Here is a 24,304-nt window from a genome sequence, read left to right as displayed (position 1 = left end):
GAGGGTGCCCGGGGCGGGTGCTGGCTGGGTGCTGATGCAGGTGTCTGGGGTGGGTGCTGGCTGGGGGGTGGGGAGGGTGCCCGGGGCGGGAGCTGGCTGCCTGGGGGTGGGGAGGGTGCCCGGGGCGGGAGCTGCCTGGGGGTGGGGAGGGTGCCGGGGGCGGGTGCTGGCTGGCTGGGGGGTGGGGAGGGTGCCCGGGGCGGGTGCTGGCTGCCTGGGGCTGGGGAGGGTGCCCGGGGCGGGAGCTGCCTGGGGGTGGGGAGGGTGCCCGGGGCGGGTGCTGGCTGGCTGGGGCTGGGGAGGGTGCCCGGGGCAGGAGCTGCCTGGGGGTGGGGAGGGTGCTGGGGGTGGGTGCTGGCTGGCTGGGGGCTGGGGAGGGTGCCCGGGGCGGGTGCTGGCTGGGTGCTGATGCAGGTGTCTGGGGCGGGTGTTGGCTGGGGGGTGGGGAGGGTGCCCGGGGCGGGAGCTGGCTGCCTGGGGGTGGGGAGGGTGCCCGGGGCGGGAGCTGCCTGGGAGTGGGGAGGGTGCCGGGGGCGGGTGCTGGCTGGCTGGGGGGTGGGGAGGGTGCCCGGGGCGGGTGCTGGCTGCCTGGGGCTGGGGAGGGTGCCCGGGGCGGGAGCTGCCTGGGGGTGGGGAGGGTGCCTGGGGCGGGTGCTGGCTGGCTGGGGCTGGGGAGGGTGCCCGGGGTGGGAGCTGGCTGCCTGGGGGTGGGGAGGGTGCCGGGGGTGGGTGCTGGCTGGCTGGGGGCTGGGGAGGGTGCCCGGGGCAGGAGCTGCCTGGGGGTGGGGAGGGTGCTGGGGGTGGGTGCTGGCTGGCTGGGGGCTGGGGAGGGTGCCCGGGGCGGGTGCTGGCTGGGTGCTGATGCAGGTGTCTGGGGCGGGTGCTGGCTGGGGGGTGGGGAGGGTGCCCGGGGCGGGAGCTGGCTGCCTGGGGGTGGGGAGGGTGCCGGGGGCGGGTGCTGGCTGGCTGGGGGGTGGGGAGGGTGCCCGGGGCGGGAGCTGCCTGGGGGTGGGGAGGGTGCCCGGGGCGGGTGCTGGCTGGCTGGGGCTGGGGAGGGTGCCCGGGGCGGGAGCTGGCTGCCTGGGGGTGGGGAGGGTGCCGGGGGTGGGTGCTGGCTGGCTGGGGGGTGGGGACGGTGCCCGGGGCGGGTGCTGGCTGGGTGCTGATGCAGGTGTCTGGGGCGGGTGCTGCCTGGGGATGGGGAGGGTGCCCGGGGCGGGAGCTGGCTGCCTGGGGATTGGGAGGGTGCCCGGGGCGGGAGCTGGCTGCCTGGGGCTGGGGAGGGTGCCGGGGTGGGTGCTGCTGGCCCGCTGGCTCTCTCCGGCCCGGCACATTCCAGGCAGGCGCACAGAGGAGCTCGGCGCGGAGCCGGGCGGGCGGGGGCGGGCAGCTGGGCAGCGCGCCCGGGGCACCGGCCAGGCTGGGCACCGCCACTCCGCTCCCAGCGCTGGATCCGCAGCAGGAGCCCATGGAGCCGGCGGGGCCGGAGCCAGGAGCCGGCGCGGGGCCGGAGCGGGGCGCGGAGGAGATTGACATGTCCCTGGGTAGGTGCCGGACCCTGTCCCGCCGAGCGCCCTGCCAGGGCTCCCCCGGGCGCGCAGCCTGGAGCGCTTGGCGAGGCAGAGCGCACCGTGCGCCGGGCGCCGCCGGGGCCGGGGCCGGGCAGCAGCGGGCGGCGCGGGGATCTGCGCGGGGCTCAGCCCCATGCGCTGGCGTTTGCCGCAGCCCTGCGAGGGGCCCCTCCGGGCTTGGCTCGGAGCTGCAGGCTGGGCCGGCGCCCTGCCCCGCTGGGTGAAGTCCTGGGCCGGCTGGCGGAGCTGCCCCAGGGCGCGCCCCGGCTGGTGTCCCAGAGCTCCCGGCCGCGGCAGCCTGCCCTGGCCGCCGGAGCTGGCAGTGAGCGGGGGGTTCCCCGCGCCCGGCTGCACGCCCAGGGCAGCAGCGGGGGCCGGGGGCCCGCCCTCCGCGCAAGGCCATGGCCATGAAATCATCCCGCCCCCGGCTGCGCGCTCCCCCGGCCCCCCTCTGCAAAGGGGGCAGAAATCCTGGGGGGAGGCAAGACCCGATTGGAGCCTTTCCTTGCTGCCTGTAAACACTGCCTGTGTGCGGAAGGACTCAAACGGGGCTTACGGGCCAGGGAGCCGCAGCTGCCACCCTGAAATCCGGGGTCACTGAGACGAGGGCCCGGCCCGGGCTCCGCAGGCAGTCGGAGTCTGGGTAGACGCAAACAAACACCGAGAAAAGAAAGTGGTGTTGAGCGGGGTGCTGCTTTCCCCACACGCTCGGCACAGGTGGAGCAGGACCCGGGTTCGGCTCAGCCCAGGCGAGCAGCTTCTTTCTGGGTCTTTACAGCGATCAGGTTCATAGAGAATGACATTTAAAAAATGACCATGTGGCCTTTGCTGGGATATTTGGGATGCTTCTGTTCTAAGGAGGAGGAATATTGTGAACATGGTGAAAAGCCAAATACCACAGCAGGGAAAATGCTGACCTTTTTCTGTTGTGCTGGACTAAAAGAAAACAAGAAAAAGGAATTGACCCAGTGCACTTTGACTGGATGAGGTGGATTAGATGCCCAAATCTGTCAAGTCTCTTTGAAAAATTCGGCCTTTGTTTATAAATAAACTTAGTTCCCAGTTGCAGCAGAATCTAGGAATTTTAGGGGCCTAGTCAACTGCCATGGATATTAATGGGAGCTGAGTAGACCCTTACCAAGGAATAGTAACATCAGAATAGCAGTTTTGTCAGGTTTCCCCCCTGTATTTTGAGGTTTCTGTTATATGACATAGGCCCCCGTGGATTATACAGAAGGACAGCGGGCTGTCAGGCATACAGAACTTGCAGCATAAAACATAAAGATCAAGGTGACATTCCAAGAGAACGTATGGATGTAATAAATGTACCATGTGTGTTTTAAAGGACAGAAAAAAGATCAGGTGAAAAAAAATCATAGTTTAAAAAACGGACTCTGAACGCTGCTGAGACACAACCTCACTTCAGAGCTGAACGTTTCAAACCCAGCACATTGGAGGGAGACTGATAAATGGACCCTCGGCCAAAATGAGAACGTGAGCCAGGGCCTGCGGTCACTTAGTGCTGAGACTATTTGTAGCAGCTCACTCATTAGGCCAGTCAGTTTTCTGGCAGTGAATATGTTGATCTGGGCATAAACAACTGTCCTTTTATTAAGTCACAAGGTTTGGGATAGAGCTCCTGGAGGGTTATTACACTGACATTTTCCTTCTATGAACAAACTTTGCCAGGCTTTAATTGGTGGGTTAGCTTCATACTTTTCATAGATGCACTGGACCGTTTCTATCCAGATACAGTAGAAATTCTGGAGCAGAACAACAGAAAGTTATATTTTTTTCACAGAAAACCCAGAGCCAGATCCTTGGCTTGGTGTGAATTGATGTAGCTGACTGACTTCAATGGAGCTCTGCTGATTTACAGCCTCCGAGGATCTGGCCCCTAATTTCACTATTTGTTTTTGGTTACATTTAGTGACCCTAGCACTGAGTCCTCTGAGGTGTGGTTGTCCCCTCCTTACTGAGCTCCCACGGAAGGCGATGCTCAGTGGCAAGTTTGGAGGCTCACTTTTAGCAGAACCTTTATGATCCATTTCTATGTGTGATCCCTGCAAAGTACACCTACCTCAAGGGGGAGGTTAATTTGGCAATGTAGGGGCCGCAGCTCTAAGGAGACACTTTCAGCATCAAAATCAGGTCTTTGGCTCTTCATTTTCAGCTACATAGGGCTGACTTACACCACTGTCAATCAGGAGTAACTCTAGTGAAGTTAAAGGAGATACAGTGATGTAAAGTGGGTATAAAAGGGAGATCAGAAGCAGGTTCATAGCTCCTAATCCCACTGCTGAAGGCCTCTGTGATAAGAGTTTATACTGCAAAGGAAGAAAGGAGTGGGGGGAGGGAGTCCTCCTCTGGATCGTCCCACTTGCACATCGAGCTAGATATTTCTGCTCTGACACCAACCAAAGATCTGTCCCACTCCACTGTAGATGCGGATATTATATGCCCAAGACTTTAAGAGTTCCTATGCACAGTCCCACAGCAGAAAATTATTTTTCATCATTGCTGTCTCTTCTCTACAGTATTTACTTACGACAATAAAGCCAGGTCCCAGACAGCCCCAAGGTAACCGTTGCTATACCTATTTCTTTTTCAACATGGAAAGGTGGTCAAGCAAACAACTGAGTATTTTTCACTTACAGCAAAGGGAGAGCGATTTCCATCAGTCCTCTGAGCCCAGCATCAGCTCCCCGTTCCCTCCTCCACCAGGAGCAAGCAGGGACTCAGCTAGTAACGCACGTCAAAGATGTCTGTGCTCCAAGAAGCACGTGCCTCACTGGCACACTTCAGTGAGACCATTAAAACACATTAACACTGAGACCACCCCATGGGCTCGGCTCCTGGCAGACAGGGTAGCAAAATCACGAAAGCAGCCAGGGAGTCTAGTCTCACTCATACCTGACATTGTTCACTTACTCTGCGTCTTGTATTCCTTTGGTTCTTGGTATTTTTGATAGAGATTGACAAATGACAAGCACTTGAGGAGTGATTTGTACCCACAATAATGGCTCTAGGAAATCTCCTGGCATGCAGCCACCTCCAAAAAAAAACCCCACCTTCTACCAGTCTCTGCATAAGAAGGGGGGAAGTGAGTGTTCCATTATAAGCCTGATTTTGACAGCCCTTCCCCCACTAATTCGGTGAAAACTGAAACAATCTGTCTGGAATTCCATGTACCTTATCTGATGACAGGTTGGAATTTTTCTGGAAAGTTTGAGGCAAATTGAACGAGTTTTGGAACTATGAGATTTTAAAGGTACTTTTCATTTCTTGAACCTCTTCCTCATTTTAATTAATTAATTTATTTTGGTGCACCAGACTTCAGAACCCTTTGGGTTACAAAGCCTAGATTTATTTTAACCCACCTTGTTGAGAACTGGAGCCTTTGGCTAACTGGGGAGGGTTTCTTAGGAGAATTGTTTAGCTAAAAGCAGTTGAAGCATGCATAAAGTGATCCAGAGGCCACATGCTGCCTTGTAGAGAGCGTAAGAAGTTTGCAAAAGATGGACGCTAGCTTCCAAAACTGTGCAAAGCTCCCAGGCACATCCTAAGTAACCCACATGAGGCAGGAGCTCTTTCTGCAGCCTCTCAGAGTAGCAACACCATGTTCCATCCTAAGGTGCACAGCTGCTTTTGTCTAGTTTAAGTGTTTCTAAAGCATGTCCTGTCACAGTGGTCTATAGACACAGGTATGTGTTTAAGGAAGCCTGCAACTAACAGAAATACAGGAGCCTGACTGGAACTGAACCAGCAAAAAACTGGAGTAAGACCGTGGTGAAGAGAGAGCGAGCGAGCGATATCTTCTCCTTCCTGCTGCCATAATGCCACTAATTTAGGTTTAAATGTATAAGGGTTTAATCACAACCCAGCTGTGAGGAGAGGAAAAGTTAACTGCAGCCATATGAATGGGTGGCATTGTAGAGGCTCAGGACCACTAATTTGGCAACAGAGTCCAGCAGAAGACGACATGAACAACAGCATGGTCTCATGCTGTCAGCACCGTGACCCAGGATCTCTTTCTCCACTGAACAAACAGTTAAAAGCCCCTGATCTGTTTAGAGCTAATTATAGGCCCTGCAGCAGGTGTTCTGTGGAGGTCTGGGACAGCAGCAGTATTGCCTGGTTCCTTTTTGTTTGTATTTTAAACCCCTTTCTTCCCATTTGTGGTGAGGCAGAGTTGAGGATGACTCAGAGCTGACAGGTGGCGCTGTCCCAGTCACTAACCCGTTATAGAGCAGGACGAGAGCCAGCAGATTGCTCTCTCCTTTCCCTGTAGAGGCTGTGGGCGAGTCCCAAAATACCTGGCTGCCTCTGCTGGCCATGGAGCAAACATGGAAACGGAATCCATCTGTTCAACATGAGACATAATAGCTAGGAGGACAGAAGAGGGATCTGTTAGAGAGAGCGTGCCGCCCGGCCATGAAACGCAGGCATTTCCCCACTCTGTGCTCGTCTGCTTTTCCCTCTCATGCGGTTACAGTGCTACAGGATGATACCGGCTTGATCAGACCGTTCTTTTTCAGCTCATGTGCCCCCATCCAACAGTTTTAGTGCATGTTCCAGACACCTGGAGAAGTGTCACCAACCCCAGGGATTCAAAAGTCCTGAGTCAGGTCACTGAAAATCAGGAGATTGTCTGAAAAGTAATGAGACTTTAAAATATAATAGTAATAATACCGTGTGAGTTGTTTTTATTTGCCTGCTGGTTTCTGAGCTTTCGAAGCATTCACAATTTCAAAGTTTTTCCTTGCAACCAGCAGGGCTAGAAATTTACTTGTATTTTTTAAATGGAAACAGCGATTCTCACGTAATCTCATGACTCCTGGAGCTGGGGATTTATGAAAAAAATCACAAGATGCATGATAGATCCCTGAGAGTTGGGAACACTGTCGGGGCTATACAGCTTTACTGATGTCAGCTTAAATGAACTCAGACCCCTAATGAGTGTGATTCCTCATTTATCACCCCACTTTCAGGCCTTTATCATTGCTGTGCCTTGGTTTTTCCATTTGTAAAATGCGGAGTTGTCGGGACAATTAATTCATTAATGGTTGTGCCAGCATGACTTGAAATGGCCGTTTTCCCTGTTTTTTTCCTTTGTGTTTTCCAATCCAGATGACATCATAAAGCGCCACAGGAAAGGACAAACAGGCGCAAAGTTAGTAGGGGACAAACGAAGGCAGCAAGTCAAGAACAGGAATTCAGCATATGGAAACGGGAGACCGAGGTTCCGTACCTGGATGCAACGAAACCTGCAAGGTATGTAAATGCTCAAGTGCAGCCATAGGAACTAAGGAGATGTTTAGGATGGAAGGATGCCTGTGAAGCCAGCCACACTGACTCTCCTCTTTCGGGAGTACATTTGCATACCAAGTGATATCATCCCAAACCTTTGCTTCTCTAATCCTGCGTGGTTGTAATACCTACTTTTGCTCTTGGGAGCTTAGCAAAAGGGAATTTGTCTGTAACTATTGACTATCTAGGTTCTTTCAAAGTATAAATTCATGCCTTTCTCCCCCTCCTTCCTTCCTCATGAATTACTAATTCAAAATGACTTAATATCAACTCTTGATTTTTGCATATTTTAATTATACTCTTCCTAATCCCCCCTTTTCCCAGAACACACCCAGAAAATTACCCCTTAGGTCAGCCTCTGACTCGGTTATTGGAGTTAATTTGTCATTGTGGTTGAATCCATTATTTTTAGGACGTGCTTTGAATCATAAAGTGTGACCACACAATAATCTACATCGGCTCTACTAGTTTTTATCCACAAAGCTCAAGTGACTTCTTTTGTGCATCTTAGAATTTTTCCGTCTGTTTTTTACTGCTGTTAAACAAGTTTGCTGAGGTTTATTCTGCTCGATCTTAAATATTTCTCTTCTCAGTGCAAACGGTCTGCAGTGCAGTATGAGTACTGAGCATAGGTCCTGTTTGTGTTTGCCTTTCTCTTGGTACATTCTCATTCAGCACAATGAGCATCACTGAATTTGCTAAGGTTCAGAAGAAGTTACTCTTAATTTACCCTAGCAAATTGGGCAAAACATTATTTAGGATTTTGATGGTCTTGTACCCTGAACCACCATTGTTCGGCCATTGACAATAGCGAACTCAGGGGTAAATAAGTCAAAGTAAAGATGTTTGTGACATTTCCCAGGGTACAATCTGGACTGCTGAACAGCTGGGGCCCCTCAATTCTCCAGCCTGGGGTGTCTTTTACTCTGCTTTGCTGTGAGAACTACCACTCCTTGTCTGTTCACACACAGCCTCTACCATGTGTATCACTCCCAGATGAATTACAGGAGAGCTTCTAGTCAGCCACTCCTGAATTATATTGCAGAGCAACACCAGCAAACTCCCAGTTCCAGACTTGTCCCCAGAAATGTGTATCTTGTACTGCCCAGCTCTTTCCTTCTGTGCAGTACCAGCTCATAGAAAGTCCATTGTTTCATTAATAGAAAATGATATGCACACACCCTGTTGTCTCAAATGGAGGTTTTCAAATACCACAATTCAAACATCCACTGGTTTATATAAAACAATAAAACAAGTTTAACAACTACAGAAAGATAGATTTTAAGTGATTACAAGGAATGAGGTATAAAAGTCAGAATTGGTTACAAAGAAATAAAAGGTAAAATGCAAACTAATATCTAACTTGATAAGCTAAGTGAACTTGAAGCAAAAAGGTTTTTCTTGCCACATGCGCACAGCAGTCAGGCTGAGTTCCTTCAGCCAGGACCCAGTTCAATTATGTTTCTTTTGTCTTTCAAACATTGTTGATGCCATGAGTAAAGATGAGGGGAAAGAGGTGGTTTGTGTCCTCTGTTCCTAATCTTTATATCTTCTCCTTCTCTTTGAGAATCATCTCCAGCGGGGGTTCGGGTGACAGCCAGTCTGTTCACATGGGAACCCCCATTGTTCCATTGCCAAAATGTAAATTTCTTGCTTACATCCTTCTTTCTGTCAAAGAATGGCTGCTTAACCAGATGATAGTCCATTTGATTATGCTGACACCAGGCTGTGGTGCTGGCTAAACTTTTGTCTCTGAGGAACTGATTTGCGCTGCTTCCCCAGATTTGGAATATGCTTTAGTAACATCATACAGTAGAATCTTATAACTTTACATACAACATTGCCACACATATTTTACCAGGACAATAATGATCAGCAAATTATGGGTTTTCAAATGATACCTCACAAGGCATACTTTGTACAAAATGTATCATAGTTTTGTAAAAGTGGTGAAAATAAGGATACAGTCTGTCACGATTTTAGTGTAGGTATTCCTTTAAAAAAATTCCCTTATTCTTAATTTACAAGGTGGTTTTTGGAAGCCTCAGCATTTTACAGATTAAACTGCATTTAAGACTTGCTCCTGTAAGCTACAGAGCACCCACTGCCTCTCCTGGAGTTGAAGTCAGTGGAAGTTTAGGGTAGTCAGCACTGCCAAGAATTTGACCTTATATATTGAATGGGCTCACTTCAATTCAGTCACCCCTGAAATGCAGCCATTTCTGGGCTGAAGTGTGACAGTTGCAACACAACACTTTAGGGAGAGGGAACGAAGAAGAACAAAGTCTCTGAATAAAGCAGCAAAGGATTTACACAGGTGAAATTCAATTGCCTGTATTGGAATTTGGCCTAAAACTTGGTGAAGATTGCTCCAGAGAGTCTTCAATGACAACCTATTATTGGAGTTTCTGTGTTAAATCTTCTCCAGGAAGGACTGTCAAGCCTGCTCTCATGGGAGCTCAGCTTGCAGGGGTGGAGGAGGCTCTTTGCCAGCATAGCTGTGCTCTGCACAAACACAGTCTGGAGCTCCCCATGTCAGCACAAAGCAAGTCTGCTTCTTCTGCTGAGTTTATGAAAATCTGCTTTAATGAACATTGTCCCGCTACATCAGAGGTGGAGTCTACAACTTTTAAAATAGCAACATACGCACAATGTATTCTGGGTCAGACTCTCAGCTGCTGTAAATCCAGGTAGCTCCGTGGAAGCCAGTGAAGCAGGGATGACTTACGCTAGCTATGGCTCAGGACACTCGTGAGTGGAGGCTTTGCAATGTGAACTGGCAGCAGGAGCAGGATTTTTTGACCCTGGCTACTGTTAGTATTAATCCCTCCTGCTGCACCAGTGAAATACAGTAAAACCTGCCAAGAGCAAAAGTGGTCGCTTGTAAGAGGTGGTCTCTCTTCAAATAAGTGGTATTGCACCCTTACTTCTGCTCTGCTGCTGGCCATGGCGCCCGGCCAGCAGCCACTGCTCTCTGGCTGTCCAGCTCTGAAGGCAGAGTGGAGAGAGTGGTGGCTGCTGGCCAGGCACCCAGCTCTCAAGGGAGTAAGAAAATGTGGTCGCTGGTCACAGATGACAGGTGGTCTCTCTTCAGCGGTGGTTGCTAAGGCAGGATTTACTGTACCCTGAAAAGGCTCCGCTGAGCGCAGTGCCTCCTAGCGGCAAGGAAATGCACCGTTGAGGCGGCTTTCTTCTCCCCCCATGCAGAGCCATGCTAGCCTGCTCACCGGCCTGCGGGGAAGGTGGTGGGTGGGGAGTGTGACGGTGGCGTCTGGCAGCTGGGTGAGAGAGACAAAGAGAACAACCCAGGTGCGGTGAGTAAGAAAAATGAGAAGGGGGAAGACAGAAACACCCCATGGGGGCAGAACAAGGAGAGCAGGAAGGGGGGAATGGTTAGCAACAGCTTGGGACTCCAGGAGAGAGAGATCCAGGGCTGGCCATGAGTTGTCCTCTGTCAGCCAGAGCGAGAGGGGAATGTTCCCCGGAGCAGTGGAAGAAGAGGGTGAACGGCACCTTCTTCCTTTAGATGCTGAACACGATTCCAGAGCGAATCAGTTTGTAAAGCTAATTTCCTGGAGGAAGGCCCCCAGCTCCGCCCAGATTACCTAGATTCATCAAACCACAGCTTTCTATCCCCTTTCTCTTCCTCCCCGCCCAGATGCACCAACGTCATTCTGCAGTCACTGCTGCAGCGGAATAGCCAGTATTCAGAGCAGCGCAAAGAAAGCCATTCGCAGGGCGCTGCAACCAGAAGACATTACTGAGCCTATAAAACTTATGAACAATGCTTCATATTCTTGAGCGCCATCTCGTGGCACCACGTCCATCGACTATCGACACATTGCCACTCCCTTCTCGGGGGGAGGGGAGGGCACTTTTGTAATAGCCAGTACCCTCCTGGAGCTGTGGTATAGTGCTTCACCGCTGTTAGGACCTAAGCATCCTAAATCTGCCCTTCCCTTCTTTCCCCTCCGAACTACCATATTCCCTCAACTAACTTTCCAACACTTGTCACCAGTTGGGGCTAAAGCCTTCATCAGTACTCACTGTGGGACTGTCTGTCTTCACTGCAATATAAGCCCAGCGTTAGTAGACCTCGAGTTAGCAGACCCTGGGTTTGTTAACCTAGGGCTTAGAATCATAGAGCCACAGAGTTAGAAGGGACTGCCCGGGTCACCTCGTCTAACCCCCTGTGAAGATGTGTCTAAACCATCCAAGACAGGGGGTTATCCAGCCTCTTTTTGAAAACTTCCAGTGAAAAAGCTCCCACAACCTCCCGAGGCGTCTGTTCCATTGTTCTACTGTATTGGCAACCCCCCCCAGCTTTGTGTCATCTGCAAACTTGATCAGGATGCTCTCTGCACCTACATCCAGGTCATTAATATTGATGTTAAACAACACTGGACCCAGAACAGATTCCTACGGAACCCCACTTGAGACTTCCCTCCAATCCAACGTCATTCCATTAATAGTTACTCTGTTTGCGGTTGTTTAACAGATTATGTATCCACGTAATGGTAGTTGCTCCAGCCTGCATTTCCCCAGATTATTTATCAGCATGTCATGGGGGACGGTGTCAAAAGCCTTGCTGAAGTCCAGGTATATTGTGTCCACCATGTAGTCCCCAGCCACCAAATTAGTTACCCTGTCAAAGAAGGAAATCAATCTGGTTTGGCAATGATTTGTTCTTGGTAAATCCAGGTATTCACAAATTGAATGAGCATCTACACTCATGTGTAACCCCAGGTTAGAAATTGTTGAACCCTGGGTCCCAACCTGGGCCTCCAGCATCTACAGTGCATTGTGTGAGCTTATGTCCAACCACCCCATCCCAGAACTCCTAGTGTCCTCCCAAAAAGTGGCTATGGCTACTTTGTTGGTAGTACAGCGTGGGAAAACTTGACAGTCCACCAAACCTGACTGTCCAGGGCACAGGAAGTCGGCCTGTGGGTTACTTTTGGCAGAGTCCCAGAACAAGACTCCAGTGGGGCTGCATGTACACTGCAAAGCCATAGGGCTTGAACCCTGGGTCAGATTCAGACCCTCCATCTCTGTGGGGTCCTGGCTTAGTGCAATTTGTGTGTAGATGGAAGGGGGGTTAGGCTTGAGCCTGAGTTTGAGCCCTGGGCTTACACTGCAGTGCAGACGTAACCTGTGAGGCCCATGTGTCAAAGGAACATCAGTGCTTCATAAGAACACTGCATCTCTAGCTGCTCAAGTCATCAGGAATTATTGACTCAGTGCTGTAGATATGCTGAACCTGCTTTGCATTTTGCACTACTGAAGTCCTGTAGAGTGCAGTATTTTGTTAACTGCATTGAGATATTAAGCATTGTAAAGCATTATGATCTATGCTTGTTCTTGAAACTATGTCCCGACCAATAATTTATACACCTCCATGAGTCTGAATATACATTTTGTTGAGATGGCCACTCTGAAAATGACAAACAATTCTGACTACATGAGTTTATCACATATAGTAATTAGACCATAATGCACCATAACTTCACCTGAAAGATTAAGAGCTGTTTTCCTCTCTCTTTACAGTTCAGAAAACACAAAAGCATGAACAGCCTTTGAGAAAAGAAAATATCACTAAAGCTAAATGGGTTTTAAGCTATGTGTGTGTGGACTGCTCATTTGTTACCAACAGCAGCAGCAGGTAGATGCAGAATTTATGCAAAGATTTATACAGCTACAAAAGGGAATAGAACCCTGTACATTTATGAAGCATCATCATCTGGGCATTCATGACCATACCCAGGCTTTTGCAGGTTAATCCCCCAGATGCATGCTCTCATTTGCATGTCAGTGCCCAGAGGGCATTGGCATCACACAGCTATTTCATAGCAATGTGGGGATGGGAGCTCCAGAGGCAGACGGGAAGGCTCGCTGGGGTACTGTCTTTATTACAAGTCAGAATTGCCTTCTGTCTACAAGTCAGTTAAGTCTTAACATTCAGACCTTTCCTAAGTCAAATGAGATACAGCTTTAAAACCTAGAATGCTGAAATCGAGTCACTGGAAAGACAACCCCCCCTTACATTTTTTTTAATTAATCCACTTGGTTTTGACCAAAACAGAGCCCACCATTCCAAGACACATTTCAAGCCCCTGTACTAAGAAAATCCAACACATTTTAATTTTGTTGTTATTAAAATTGTTGCACCCAGGCTGACACTAAGTTTCAGCCAGACAGATTTTGAAAGAAGAGGTGCTTTCAAAATAAGAATTTATAACAGAGCCAACTCAGAGTAGCTGTGCCCCCGAGCTCCCCGCTCACTGTCAGCAGAGATACCCTTCGGTCCATGTGAACGAACCTGGTGAACCATTCAAATTCCTGTCAAGGCTGTGAAGGATACTAAAACAGGTGTTTATCTTCCTAGGACCCAGTCAATTTAGAAGAGGGTTTGGACAGCAGCAGTATAATAGAAGACAATTTAGAAGTGCCATGGCTGGTCCAAGAAGAAGAGTAGCTGCCACATTAAATGGAGCGAGCCCTTTAAACCACCAGGCTTTAGCTCAAGAGGTAGGCTGGGGAAGGGGAGAGGGAGGGGGGAATCCGCAGCTGCTCCTCAGTGTCACAGCGTTCTGGAAGGGCCTGGGGTTTTTAGCTTGACTTGCCTAAGAGAAGAGCATCTAAGTAGAGAATATTTTATTTGTTGTCCAGTTAGGCTTATAGGATGTGAAACTTGTAACGCTGCCAATGTATTTTACGGGATCTGTGCCCTTGGCTGTGCACGAGCAGCCCTGACTTACAGGGATTCCTTACAGAGAGTCCATGTCACCGCCCCTTACTTATTTTGGCCTCTCCCAAGGAAATAGCTGAAGAGACACCGTCATTTCTGCCCACACAAGGCATGATCCAACGCCCTCTGAGGTCAACGGGAGGACTTCCATTGATTTCAGTGGGCTTGGAAAGATTAGGTCTCTATGGCTCATTGGCATATGGATAATAGCCTTTGATTCTACGAGGTGCTAGTGACAGCTTTAGTTAAAAAAAGGAGGACTTGTGGCACCTTAGAGACTGACCAATTTATTTGAGCATAAGCCTTCGTGAGCTACAGCTCACTTCATCGGATGCATGCAGTGGAAAATACAGTGGGGAGATTTATATACACAGAGAACATGAAACAACGGGTGTTACCATACACACTGTAACGAGAGTGATCAGGTAAGGTGAGCTATTACCAGCTCATGCTCAAATAAATTGGTCAGTCTCTAAGGTGCCACAAGTACTCCTTTTCTTTTTGCGGATACAGACTAACACGGCTGCTACTCTGAATCCAGCTTTAGTTAAGGTTGCTCAGCTGCTTCCATGATAAACTCCCCTTTTTGGGTTACTTGTAATTGTCTCAGACTTTCACTTTGTCAGGCTGAAATTCTTCAGGAGCGGGGTTTTGTTTGGTTGGTTTTTAAGATCTGAGTGAAAGTGATTCAGCTATTTTTAGCATCGAGAGAATAGGGGGACAATACACCTTTACCATTAAAATCATTCTTGTAACTTTATTTTGAACATCTCTAGCTCCAAAATAAGTTTGGGACAGAAAGCTGAAATTTAGCATGTAGATAGTCCTGATGGAGGAGAGTTGCCTTTTGATTTGGGTGAGTTAGGAAGGTTTGAAAATAGTACTCCACACGTGCTGAATACATTTTTAAAACTAATGATACCTCATAATGACAATCTCCTTCGAGCGAGAGAGGGCAGTACTGCATCTGCAGGTGTATAGAATTTGGTATTTGTTTAAAGGGCATGTAATGAGTCAGGTATGTACTGACTATGGCAGGATATTAAGAGAAATTCGGAAGTAGTTGCTAGGAAGCATAATTCTAAGGTAGCTTTCATTCCACAGAAATGAACAGAGTAGGGGTCTGTGGAAACATGTATCGGTCAGTGGGTGGTGACAGTGAGATGGATATGGCCCTACAGACGTGGAGGGGTATAGTGAGTAGCAGTATTTAGAAGTAATGTGGAAACCCTACTTTACTGAATGGGTATCTTCTGAGGTGTCTGTTCTTCCACATTCTAAGGCTCTGAGCCAGCAAGGTATTTCAGCACATGGGCGAACAGTAACCAGTAGTTTATTGAATGAGGCGGGATTTCAGGGGGGTTGTGACCTGGGGTCATACTGTCTTCGCACAATCCTGTATCTCCACAAACAAGTTTTGGTATTTCTGTCTCTCCTATGAAATAGAATACACCCACGCCCGCACACTCCCTTTGAAACAGGCTACCCGGTCATTCATAGTGTCAAAAAATTGTTAATTACAGTTAAAAAAAGACATGATTGAGGAAAAGAAGTTGCTACAATATCACAGGTCAGAGGAAATAGCCATGTCATAGTGGGAAAGACCACAAAACATCTCAGGGTTTAATAAGCTGAAGGGATCGATTACATACCAAGTCAATTATCAAAGAAGAAAAAACACTTACACATCAGGATCTTTCATAACAATACAAAAGTCACATAGAAAAGAAGAGACAAGGTGACCCTTGGAGCACCTTTCCCTGACCTGAAGAAGAGCTCTGTGTGGCTCAAAAGCTCACCTCTCTCACCAAGAGAAGCTGCTCCCGTAACAGATTTTACTTCACCCACCTTCTCTATAATATCCTGGGACTGACACAGCGACAACTGCCCTGCATAGGAGAGAAGTCAGTCCCAGCGAAATTAACATGTGGACAGTGGGAGTGAGTAAATTCCAAGGATGAATCTCCCTCAAAATTGCCAAACAAAGCCCATCCTGAATGATGCAATGAGAAATGCAGACTGCGTGGACACACTCAGTCTTTACAGCAGACCAAGTATCACCATGTACAAAAGGGAAGCAAAACCCCCCAGCAAACAAACAGGTTTAAGTCTGTCTGATCCCCATGGCAGTGTGACTGGGGATAGATCAGGAACGACAGCCATACGAGCATTCTGATAGAGACTAATCCCCTGCTTTGTCATATTTTGTGACCCTTTTCTTTGGCTACTGAGAAAGCCAACGCAGCAATTCTAGCTGATCACAAGCGAGCTGTTGCTATGTTTTAGGGCAACCAGAATGATGAAGTGCTTACAAAAGCTGACAGCGGACAGCCTGAAGCACAGAGACGACTACCCCAGCGCCCCAAGAGATTCAGAACAGCGGGAGTCACTGGCGAAGCCCCATCTAGAAGGTAAACAGTCTGGTATATTGATCTGATCGAGAAATTATTTCCTTGTCAATTTGTAAAACTCTCTCGTGCTATTAAATCTCCTCTCTTGTTCTGCATTGACTGGCGAGGTGCAGCAGCCATGGAGAGCACTGTACTTTATGAAATATTCCTTTTTATATTGCTAAAATCACTTAGAAATAAGTTTACTGCATGCTTGTGTTTAATAACCAGACATTTCCTCTGACACTTTTAATAAATACATTACAGTTTCAACTTGTATTAAACATTTTGTCCGGCACTTTGAGTGCACTTGGAAGGTGGAGTTACTTTTGCTTTTATAAAAACAGAAATTTTAACTTGATAATAAAATAAAGCAAAGGTGCTAAAACCTTAAATGCCAGAGTCCAGTAGCCTAATTCACGCTGTATCGGACCTCACTGGACAAGTAGCCCCACCAGTGAGACGACTCATGGAGTAAGGTACTACTGACACCAGCAAGGTGGTCTGAATCTCGGCTCAAGGGACTGAAAATAAGGAAAGCAAGGAAATTCTAAGCGAAGGCTGATGCTCTGTTCAGACAGTTTAAGGCTAGAAGGGACCATTGGATCAGTCTGACCTATAACAGAGGCCACAGTATTTCCCCCAGTTACTTCTCTGCCAGCATGACTTGGAGATTGGACTGCACTACGCACGACTGAGTTCAGTGACACATTATGCCGCCATGGGGAAAGGGAGCACAAGGGGTGGGATTCTGCGCAGTGGCTGGAGATGGTCGGAATTTTTCTGTCCATTTTTCATGAAACCAGCTTGATGTCAACAAAATGTGATTTTTTGATGAAAATATTTGAAATAAAACAAAAAATGTTACTTTTGTTTTGAACTGACGTGTTTGAATGCTTAAAACATTTCTGTAGGCAAGTTTTGGTTTTCTAATTTCTGTTCCCCCACCCCCATCTCTTTTCCTTTTCTATTCCCTTCCCCCAAATTAAAATATGGAGAGAGAGGAGGGGGCAGGGAAGAAACCCCAAATCTGAGAATTGAAAATTGACATTTTTTTCTTTTTGAAAAACCAGACTTTAATTTGTCATTTTGTTCAGAAATGGTCAGGGGGATAAAATGGAATGGTTGACCCGCTCCTAACGGAATAACAGTGTAACAAGAAGCGGCCCAGGAGCCTGGTTCCCAGCTCAGCGTACCATGGCATCACTCCTGTTATGCCACGTTCAGTGCTGGCACAAGAGACTTTGGCTCCTCCCAGCTTTGTGCGAGAAGCGGTCGGAATGTCTTACCAGTCGCAGCAATGTGGGCAGCCCTGGGAAGCAGGCAGATCCTGATTTGCTTTTCATATGTTTTAAAATCAAACCCGGTTAGATTATTTCCTAGTAAACTGATGACGAGACCTTTCCCAATGCTCCTCCTCAAGGCATTCTTTTAATTGCAGGCCTTTCACGCTAAACAGGAGACCAGCCTTCCAGCAGAGGCAATCCAAAGTCAGCTTTACCAGAGGGGTCAGTGTGCGACAGGCTCTTGTAAGATCTGACAAACTTGATAATTATTGTAATGTGAATAGTCCTTTCTCCTTCCCTCCCCCATTTGCATCCTTGCTTCTGCAATTAGCTGGGAGAAATAGCCGTTGTTATACAGAGAGCATGGCCCAGAGCCTCAAAGGCCCCTACGCCCATTGAAATCCAGCTGGGCCTATATTCCAAAAGCGAGTAAGCATATGCAGGATCGGGGCCGTAGTTGCTCTTATGCTGTTCACTCCGTTCTGAGTGTCTTGCACGTGTCCACGTGTCCTGGTGCTGGCCTCCAAGGGCATGTCTGCATAGCCCACAGCACTGCGCCTCCAGCCTGCGTCGACAGACCGGGGTTAGCAGGGCGCACGCTAAACACAGCTGCGGAGACAGCGCTCTGAAGCTGCGCTCAGGCTGGGGCTGCGAAGCCTAGCATCTTCAAAGGGCTGTCTACACCGCGCTCCTAGAGCGCCCTGCAAGCCCGGCTCACCGGAGTCTGTCGATGCAGGCTGCGGGGACATACCCTAAACCATCACATCCACTTCTGGCCTCTGTAACTCTTCTCCTTCTACCGCTAGAGATCAGCCTGGTGCCTGTGGACAATCATGCCCCTTACAATAGTGAATATTAATACAATTTGTTCAAGCCAAATTTTACGGAGATGCTTGTTAGCATTGCTCCGTGGGCCCTGATCTTGCAATCACGTGCAAACAAGAGCCCATAGACATTTGTGGGCATCAGTATGTGCAGGACCCAGGCCCACAGCACTAAATGATAACGCTGCATTACAGTCTCAGCTTACCACTTTGGCCTCTGGCTAATAACAGTAGAATAGGCGACAAAGTAGGGTTTGCTTGGACTGCATGACAGAAGGGACAGAGCAAAATTAGCCCAGACCAATCCATACATTACAGTGAAAACCAAATTTCACTGACTTATTGGTGATATGTGGTGTAGCTATAGCCATGTTGGTCCCAGGATATTAGAGAGAGATGGTGGGTGAGGGAATATTTGTTATTGGACCAGCTTCTGGTGGGGAGAGAGACAAGCTGTCGAGCCACACACAGCTCGTCTTCAGGGCTGGGGAGGGTGCGCCCAGCACCACAGCAAACAAACAAACAGAGTGTTTAGCGTAAGTAGTTAGTGAATATTCTAAAGGGCCATTCACCGCAGAGTGGTGATATTCTGTGTAAAAATTGTTATTTTAAGCTACTTTAGAGGGAATTATTTCTCTGAGGGACAATTTTATTTTACAGCAAACAGAACCACACGCGGAAGGGAAACGGCCACGGATGAGAAGGTAATTGGGAGAGTTAGGAGAGACACACACAAATGTGACCAATTCATCACTACGGCAACCAAATGGGCTGAGTTTCTCTTTCTTGGCAGGTGGCACCTGCAGCCCAGCTCGGGAGCAGTTCTAACCATTTCTGTGTCTAATCCTCAGGCCAGCCACATCCGTCTGTGAGTAAAGGGCCCCGGTGTATGGCTTAACATTCTGTTAAGATCTGGGACACCGAAAAGGTCCCCCTGAAATCCCTTTTGCACCTTAGAGCTGAGTGAATCATTCAGATTAAAATTTTCAAAAAAGATGAGACCTCGGTCTGCTCCTGGAATAACTGAAAGCGGATTGCAGGTTCCTCCCATTTATTCATTACTTGGCCTCACCTGCAGCGACAGAGCGTGTGGGAGGAGCGGTGGGGAGCGAACCTGGGACCTCTGGATCTCAGCGTCTGTGTTTGAACTGAAGGGCCGGCTCCGTTGGCTGGTAGTAGCAGATATTGTGCCAGAGCTGGAAAGACACCATTGGCCCAGTGGGGTGCCATGGATTCACTGTGGCACAGAGGGGCAATGGAGAGAGATGCTGCTCCAGGCCCCGGCTGGAAGAGGGGCTTTAGGGCCGTGCAGTGGCAATGCACAGTCAGCAACTAGCAACCTTCCCCCCCCACAACCCCCACGCCCACCCGTGGGGCTGGAGTAGCAGTGGAGGAGGGCTGGGCCCCACTGCCTGGGTATGGCCCAGAATGCATCTCCATCTCCCTTTAGCCCCAGCGCAGCGTGCCTGCTGGGGGTTAAGCTGCACTGGCAGCTGTCCCCTGACAATCACACTCATCAAGGCTGCAGTGAACAATACCCCCAGAAAGGCTAAGGAGATGCAGGTGGCCCTTTCATCTGCCTGCTGCTAGAGAGATAGAAAACGGGCGACCTTCGCTTGCTAACTAAATGCTCCGTACGTTCGACAGGCCGGGAAGCAAACGACCATTCCTCAGAGGTAGAAGACCCCCACCGAGGACAGCCAAGGCCCAGCCCCGAGGAGTGCCGCTAAGATTCAACTTCCGTGCGATGGCGAATCAGGTAGAGCGGATGGCACGAGTGTGTGAATGCTCAGATCAGCTGGACACACCATGCGCCGCGCTGCACGGCTGCAGGGCACAGTTGTCATGTGACCACTCGGATTTTCAAAACAAAACGTTTCAATTTGGATTCAAAACCCCATTTTGTTTGAATTTTACTATTTCAATTTTATGTTTTAAAAAGTAAAAAAAAAAAAAATATCTTGGTAACAAAACATTTTGTTCAATGTGAAATAGTTTTTGGGGATTTTCCAGTTTGGCCTCTGAATCAAAACGCTGGTTATTCACAGAGCTCTGGCTTTCACACTGTCACACACATATGGCCACAGTGCCCCAGAATAGCTCCAAGCTCCTGCTTTATCTTTCCTCCCGGTTACTCGTGTTCCTTGCCAGGACAGCATTACTAGATACTGTGCACTCACATGCCCCTTGCTTGTTCCTGTCCTGACTGAGGAGGATCTCCACCCAAATGCATTTTATCAAGCTCCTTGCACAACTCCATGGGATGGATAGTTTAATTGACTTGCTGGCTGCAGAAGCCCATTCCTGGCGTGTTTTAATCCATACCCCCTGCAGATCGGGGTGTGAATCACGCTGTGCCCTCCCTTTCCCCTGCAGACCAGCCTGACCTTGGACGAGAGATTCTCCGGCCTCAGGAACAAGAGGCATTTTACGGCTGCGAGGGACAGCGGCCGGACAGTCATGCTGCCCTAGTGCCATGTGCGTGGCCCGGGGATGGCGGATCCAGCCCAACGTGAATCATGGGCCACCAATAAAACACAATTGATTCCCTTTCTGCCGGCTACCTTGGTATTCCACCCTACCCTTGCGTACACACAGAGAGTCAAGGTACTGTCTGGGGCAGGACAACAAGAACTTCAGGGCTAAAGTCTTGGCCAGGCAGTGACCCCTAGATCTGTGTAACTGCCCCCCAGCCAGGGAGTCCTGGGGCTGCTGTGGGCAGACAGAGGCCCTGGTAGCATATCTTTAAGGGAGCTGCAATGCCATGGAGCCGTGATTCTCCATCATTGCAGGGGGACCCACCAGCTTTGGGAGCAAGTCTGGTCCCCACTGCCAGGACTACAGGGGGTGCTTCTGTGGCAGTGACTCCCTCACCCTACACTGCTTCCTGGGCAGGGGAGGATGTCTGGCCCTCTGCCTCTCCTGGGGCCCCCTCAAGGCATCCTGCCAGCCCCTGAGCTCCCAGGTCAGCACCCAGCCTTTCACCCCCATTGGCTTCGCCCAGGGGCCAGCACTTGTTCTCTTCCATTGCTTGGATGGGGGTGCCTGGGAAGGCAGGGAGTCTGAGACCTAGGAGATGGACCAGCACACGGGTGCTGAAAGGAAAGCGTGCCAGTCTCAGGGGAACTTTGCAGGTGTCAGCGTTTATTAGGGTGGTTTGCTTTAGTTCTTGTCCACCTGAATTCTGAATGATTTATTTATGGGGCAGGCCAAGCACTTTACAGACAGGTGTGAAGACAGGGTCTGGGCGCATGCACGCACACGCACGCACACACTCTCTCTCTCTCTCACTTTTCCATCACGGTCAGTGAACAGCTCGCATCAGGAGCGTGACCCAGGCCTTGGGTGCTGGGGGGGTTTGCGCTGGTCTGACTAAGGTTGTTGCCCCAGTGCAAACCCCGAGCAGACACATGCTGCACTGATGTGAAGAGCCTCGCATGGGTGAGGCCGACCCTGCTTCGATGCCAAGGAAGCCCGTGCTGGTGTGAGTTGTTTTTTACATCGCTGCAGCACGTCTGCACTAGGGATCTGCCCTGGCGTAGCGCCATTGGTACCTAAGGTTCCAGTGTAAACAAGGCTTTACCTGCATAGAGTTTACAGGGCTGGGGCCTCCTGCGAGCGCCTCCAAATGAAGGCCGGGCTACAGGCGCTAATGAGCATGCGCAGTGGGACTTAGACTTTCCCAGACTCAGCTCCGTTACTAAATGCATGCCCCTTCGTCAGTCCGTGAATGCACGGACCATGGCCTGGGCCTGGCTGCTGGCCCGGGAAGGGACTGAATGCTTTCACTTTCACATCTAACACCCGCACGCATCTGAACGTGGTTTTACAGGAGTTTTTGAAGCATCACTAGTTTACACAGAGGTGGTGGGAGAAGTCGTTGCACTGAATAAAACACGTTTAAAGTGTTAGACCCGATTAGTGATTTTCCCTCAACAGGCATTTTAGTCTAGCCCAAGATACTGGGCCATAGTCCCGTGAGTGTGTGTGGTGCACCATGGGGCAGGGCCCGGCCCAGGCAAATGAGACTGTTTGAGTGTCTGCTGCAAAACATGGAATCTGCTCCCCTGGCAGGTCCACTGTTCTTCTCTGGGGTGCTAGGGAAGGGGGCAAAGCATCTCTCCTCATTCCTGTTTATCTTCTGCATGGAACAGATGGTGCTCACCCCCAGATTTAAAATATTCAGTCAGTAAAACAGACAGACTCCAGTCATTACCCATGGATCACTTTCCCCTGGCACCAACACGGATACACAGACAATTAGCGACCCCCATTGCAACCCCACTCCTACCATTTCCCAGTTCCCTGGGGGCCGAGGAGCAGAGATGGACCCCGCAGCATGCCTGGAAGATTAAGAAACTCACTATATATATAAAATAAAATAGCATTCTGGGCTGTGTTGTATGTAAGACACGGGAGGTAACTGTCCAGCTCTTCTCAGCACTGGTGAGGCCTCGGCTGGTTTACTCTATCCAGTTCTGGGGACCACAATGTAGGAAGGATGTGGATAAACTGGAGAGAGTCCAGAGGAGAGGAACAAAATGATACAAAGGTTGAGAAAACCTGACCTGTGAGGAAAGGTTACAAGAAAACTGGGCATGTTTAGTCTTGAGAAAAGCAGGCAGAGGGGTAGACCCTGATCACAGTCCTCAAATTGATAAGGGCCATTATAAAGAGGACGGGGATCAATTGTTCTCCATGTGCACTGAAGCACCTAGATATTACGTGAACTTGCAAACAGACCCTAAAAAAGACAAACCCCTTCATCCCAGAAGGGAATGAATGTGCCAGAGAGGGAATGGTTATGAAGATATTTTGTTAAATTGTTCATAAATTCTAAGGCCACAAGGGACCAAAAAAGAAATTATAATTGGAAAAGGTCCAGAGAAGGGCAACAGAAATGATGAGGGGTCTGGAACAGCTTCCCTACAAGGAGAGATTAGAAAGACTTGGACTGTTCAGCTTGGAAAAGGGATGACTAAGGGGCGATATGACAGAGGTCTATAAAATCATGACAGGTGTGGAGAAGGTAATAAGGAAGTGTTATTTACTCCTTCCCATAACACAGGACGCAGGGGTCACCCATTGAGATGAATAGGCATCAGGTTTAAAAACAAAACATAAGGAAGTATTTCGTCACACAGCCTATGACACTCATTGCCAGGGGATATTGTGAAGGCCAAAATTATAACGGTTCAAAAAAAAAAAAAAAAGAACTAGATAAGTTCATGGAGGATAAGTCCATCAATGGCTATTAGTCAAGGTGGTCAGAGATGAAACCCCATGTTCTCAGTGTCCCTAGCCTCTGACTGCCAGATGCTCAGACAGGATGGATCACTTGATGATGACCTGTTCTGTTCATTCCCTCTGGGGCCCCTGGCATTGGCCACTGTCAGAAGACAGGATACTGGGCTAGATGGACCTTTGGTCTGACCCACTGTGGCTGTTCTTATGTTATGTTCATTGTGATCATCATACAGCCACATCACATGGATCATCTTGTCTGACCTCCTCTATAACACAGGCCATGGAATTTCCCAAAACATGCCAAGAGCAGAGGTTATAGAAAAACATCCAGTCTTGATTTAAACATTGTCAGTGATGGAAAAAAACCACTATGATCCTTGGTAAATTGTTTCAATGGTTAATTACTCTCATTGTTAAAAATGTGTGTCTTATTTCCAGTCTGAATTTGTCTAGCTTCAGCTTCCAGCCATTGCATTGTTAAACCTTTCTCTGCTAGATTGAAGAGCCCATTATCAAACATTTGTTCCCTCTGTAGCTACTGATTGACTTGATTACAGCCTATCAGGGTGTTCTCTGCTGTCATCCTGTTGGTACGTTTGTCAGCAACATGGTTGTACCTTGTATTTGTTGTAACTGTTATTAAAATAAAAAAGTGGGCAGACCTAAGGGCTAAAGGCCACAGTGTTCTTGCCCTTTGCTCCCACTGACTCATGAATTTGGATGGTGCAAGAGAAAAATTTAGCCCTATGTAAAAGTGGACTGAACTAAACCAGCAATATTCCAAAACGTCACAACCCATGGCGTATTGGGTCAGGCATTGGGGGGGGGGGGGGGAAATCACATAAAACACCACTTTCTGCCTTGCTAAGCATTAAATAGTGAAATAATTCTCTCGAAAATTTAAGTTCTTTGTTTTTGAGTTAGATAG

At 49.1% G+C, this 24,304-nt stretch overlaps 1 protein-coding gene across 1 annotated transcript; it reads left to right on the top strand.

Annotated features, from left to right (window-relative positions):
* Positions 1-1,393: 1,393 nt before the first annotated feature.
* Positions 1,394-23,902, top strand: LOC141993287 (UAP56-interacting factor-like). The gene is made up of 9 exons (XM_074962785.1): positions 1,394-1,544; positions 6,702-6,845; positions 13,267-13,409; positions 15,916-16,040; positions 17,461-17,548; positions 18,790-18,833; positions 18,923-18,997; positions 19,777-19,888; positions 20,506-23,902. The coding sequence occupies exons 1-9, from the start codon at positions 1,469-1,471 to the stop codon at positions 20,599-20,601; spliced, it is 903 nt and encodes a 300-aa protein (XP_074818886.1). The 5' UTR covers positions 1,394-1,468; the 3' UTR covers positions 20,602-23,902.
* Positions 23,903-24,304: the final 402 nt, after the last annotated feature.

The sequence above is a fragment of the Natator depressus genome, chromosome 9, assembly GCF_965152275.1.
Source record: "Natator depressus isolate rNatDep1 chromosome 9, rNatDep2.hap1, whole genome shotgun sequence".
Classification (NCBI taxonomy): domain Eukaryota; kingdom Metazoa; phylum Chordata; order Testudines; family Cheloniidae; genus Natator; species Natator depressus.
This window is presented reverse-complemented; position numbering and strand designations above follow the sequence as displayed.

Excerpts from the sequence above, each read along its gene's own strand:
- LOC141993287 (XM_074962785.1), top strand. The coding sequence starts at position 1,469 with ATGGAGCCGGCGGGGCCGGAGCCAGGAGCCGGCGCGGGGCCGGAGCGG. Across the intron at positions 16,041-17,460 it reads GGCGAAGCCCCATCTAGAAG|GCCTTTCACGCTAAACAGGA; the intron begins GTAAACAGTCTG and ends TTTTAATTGCAG. Across the intron at positions 18,834-18,922 it reads AAACGGCCACGGATGAGAAG|GTGGCACCTGCAGCCCAGCT; the intron begins GTAATTGGGAGA and ends CTTTCTTGGCAG.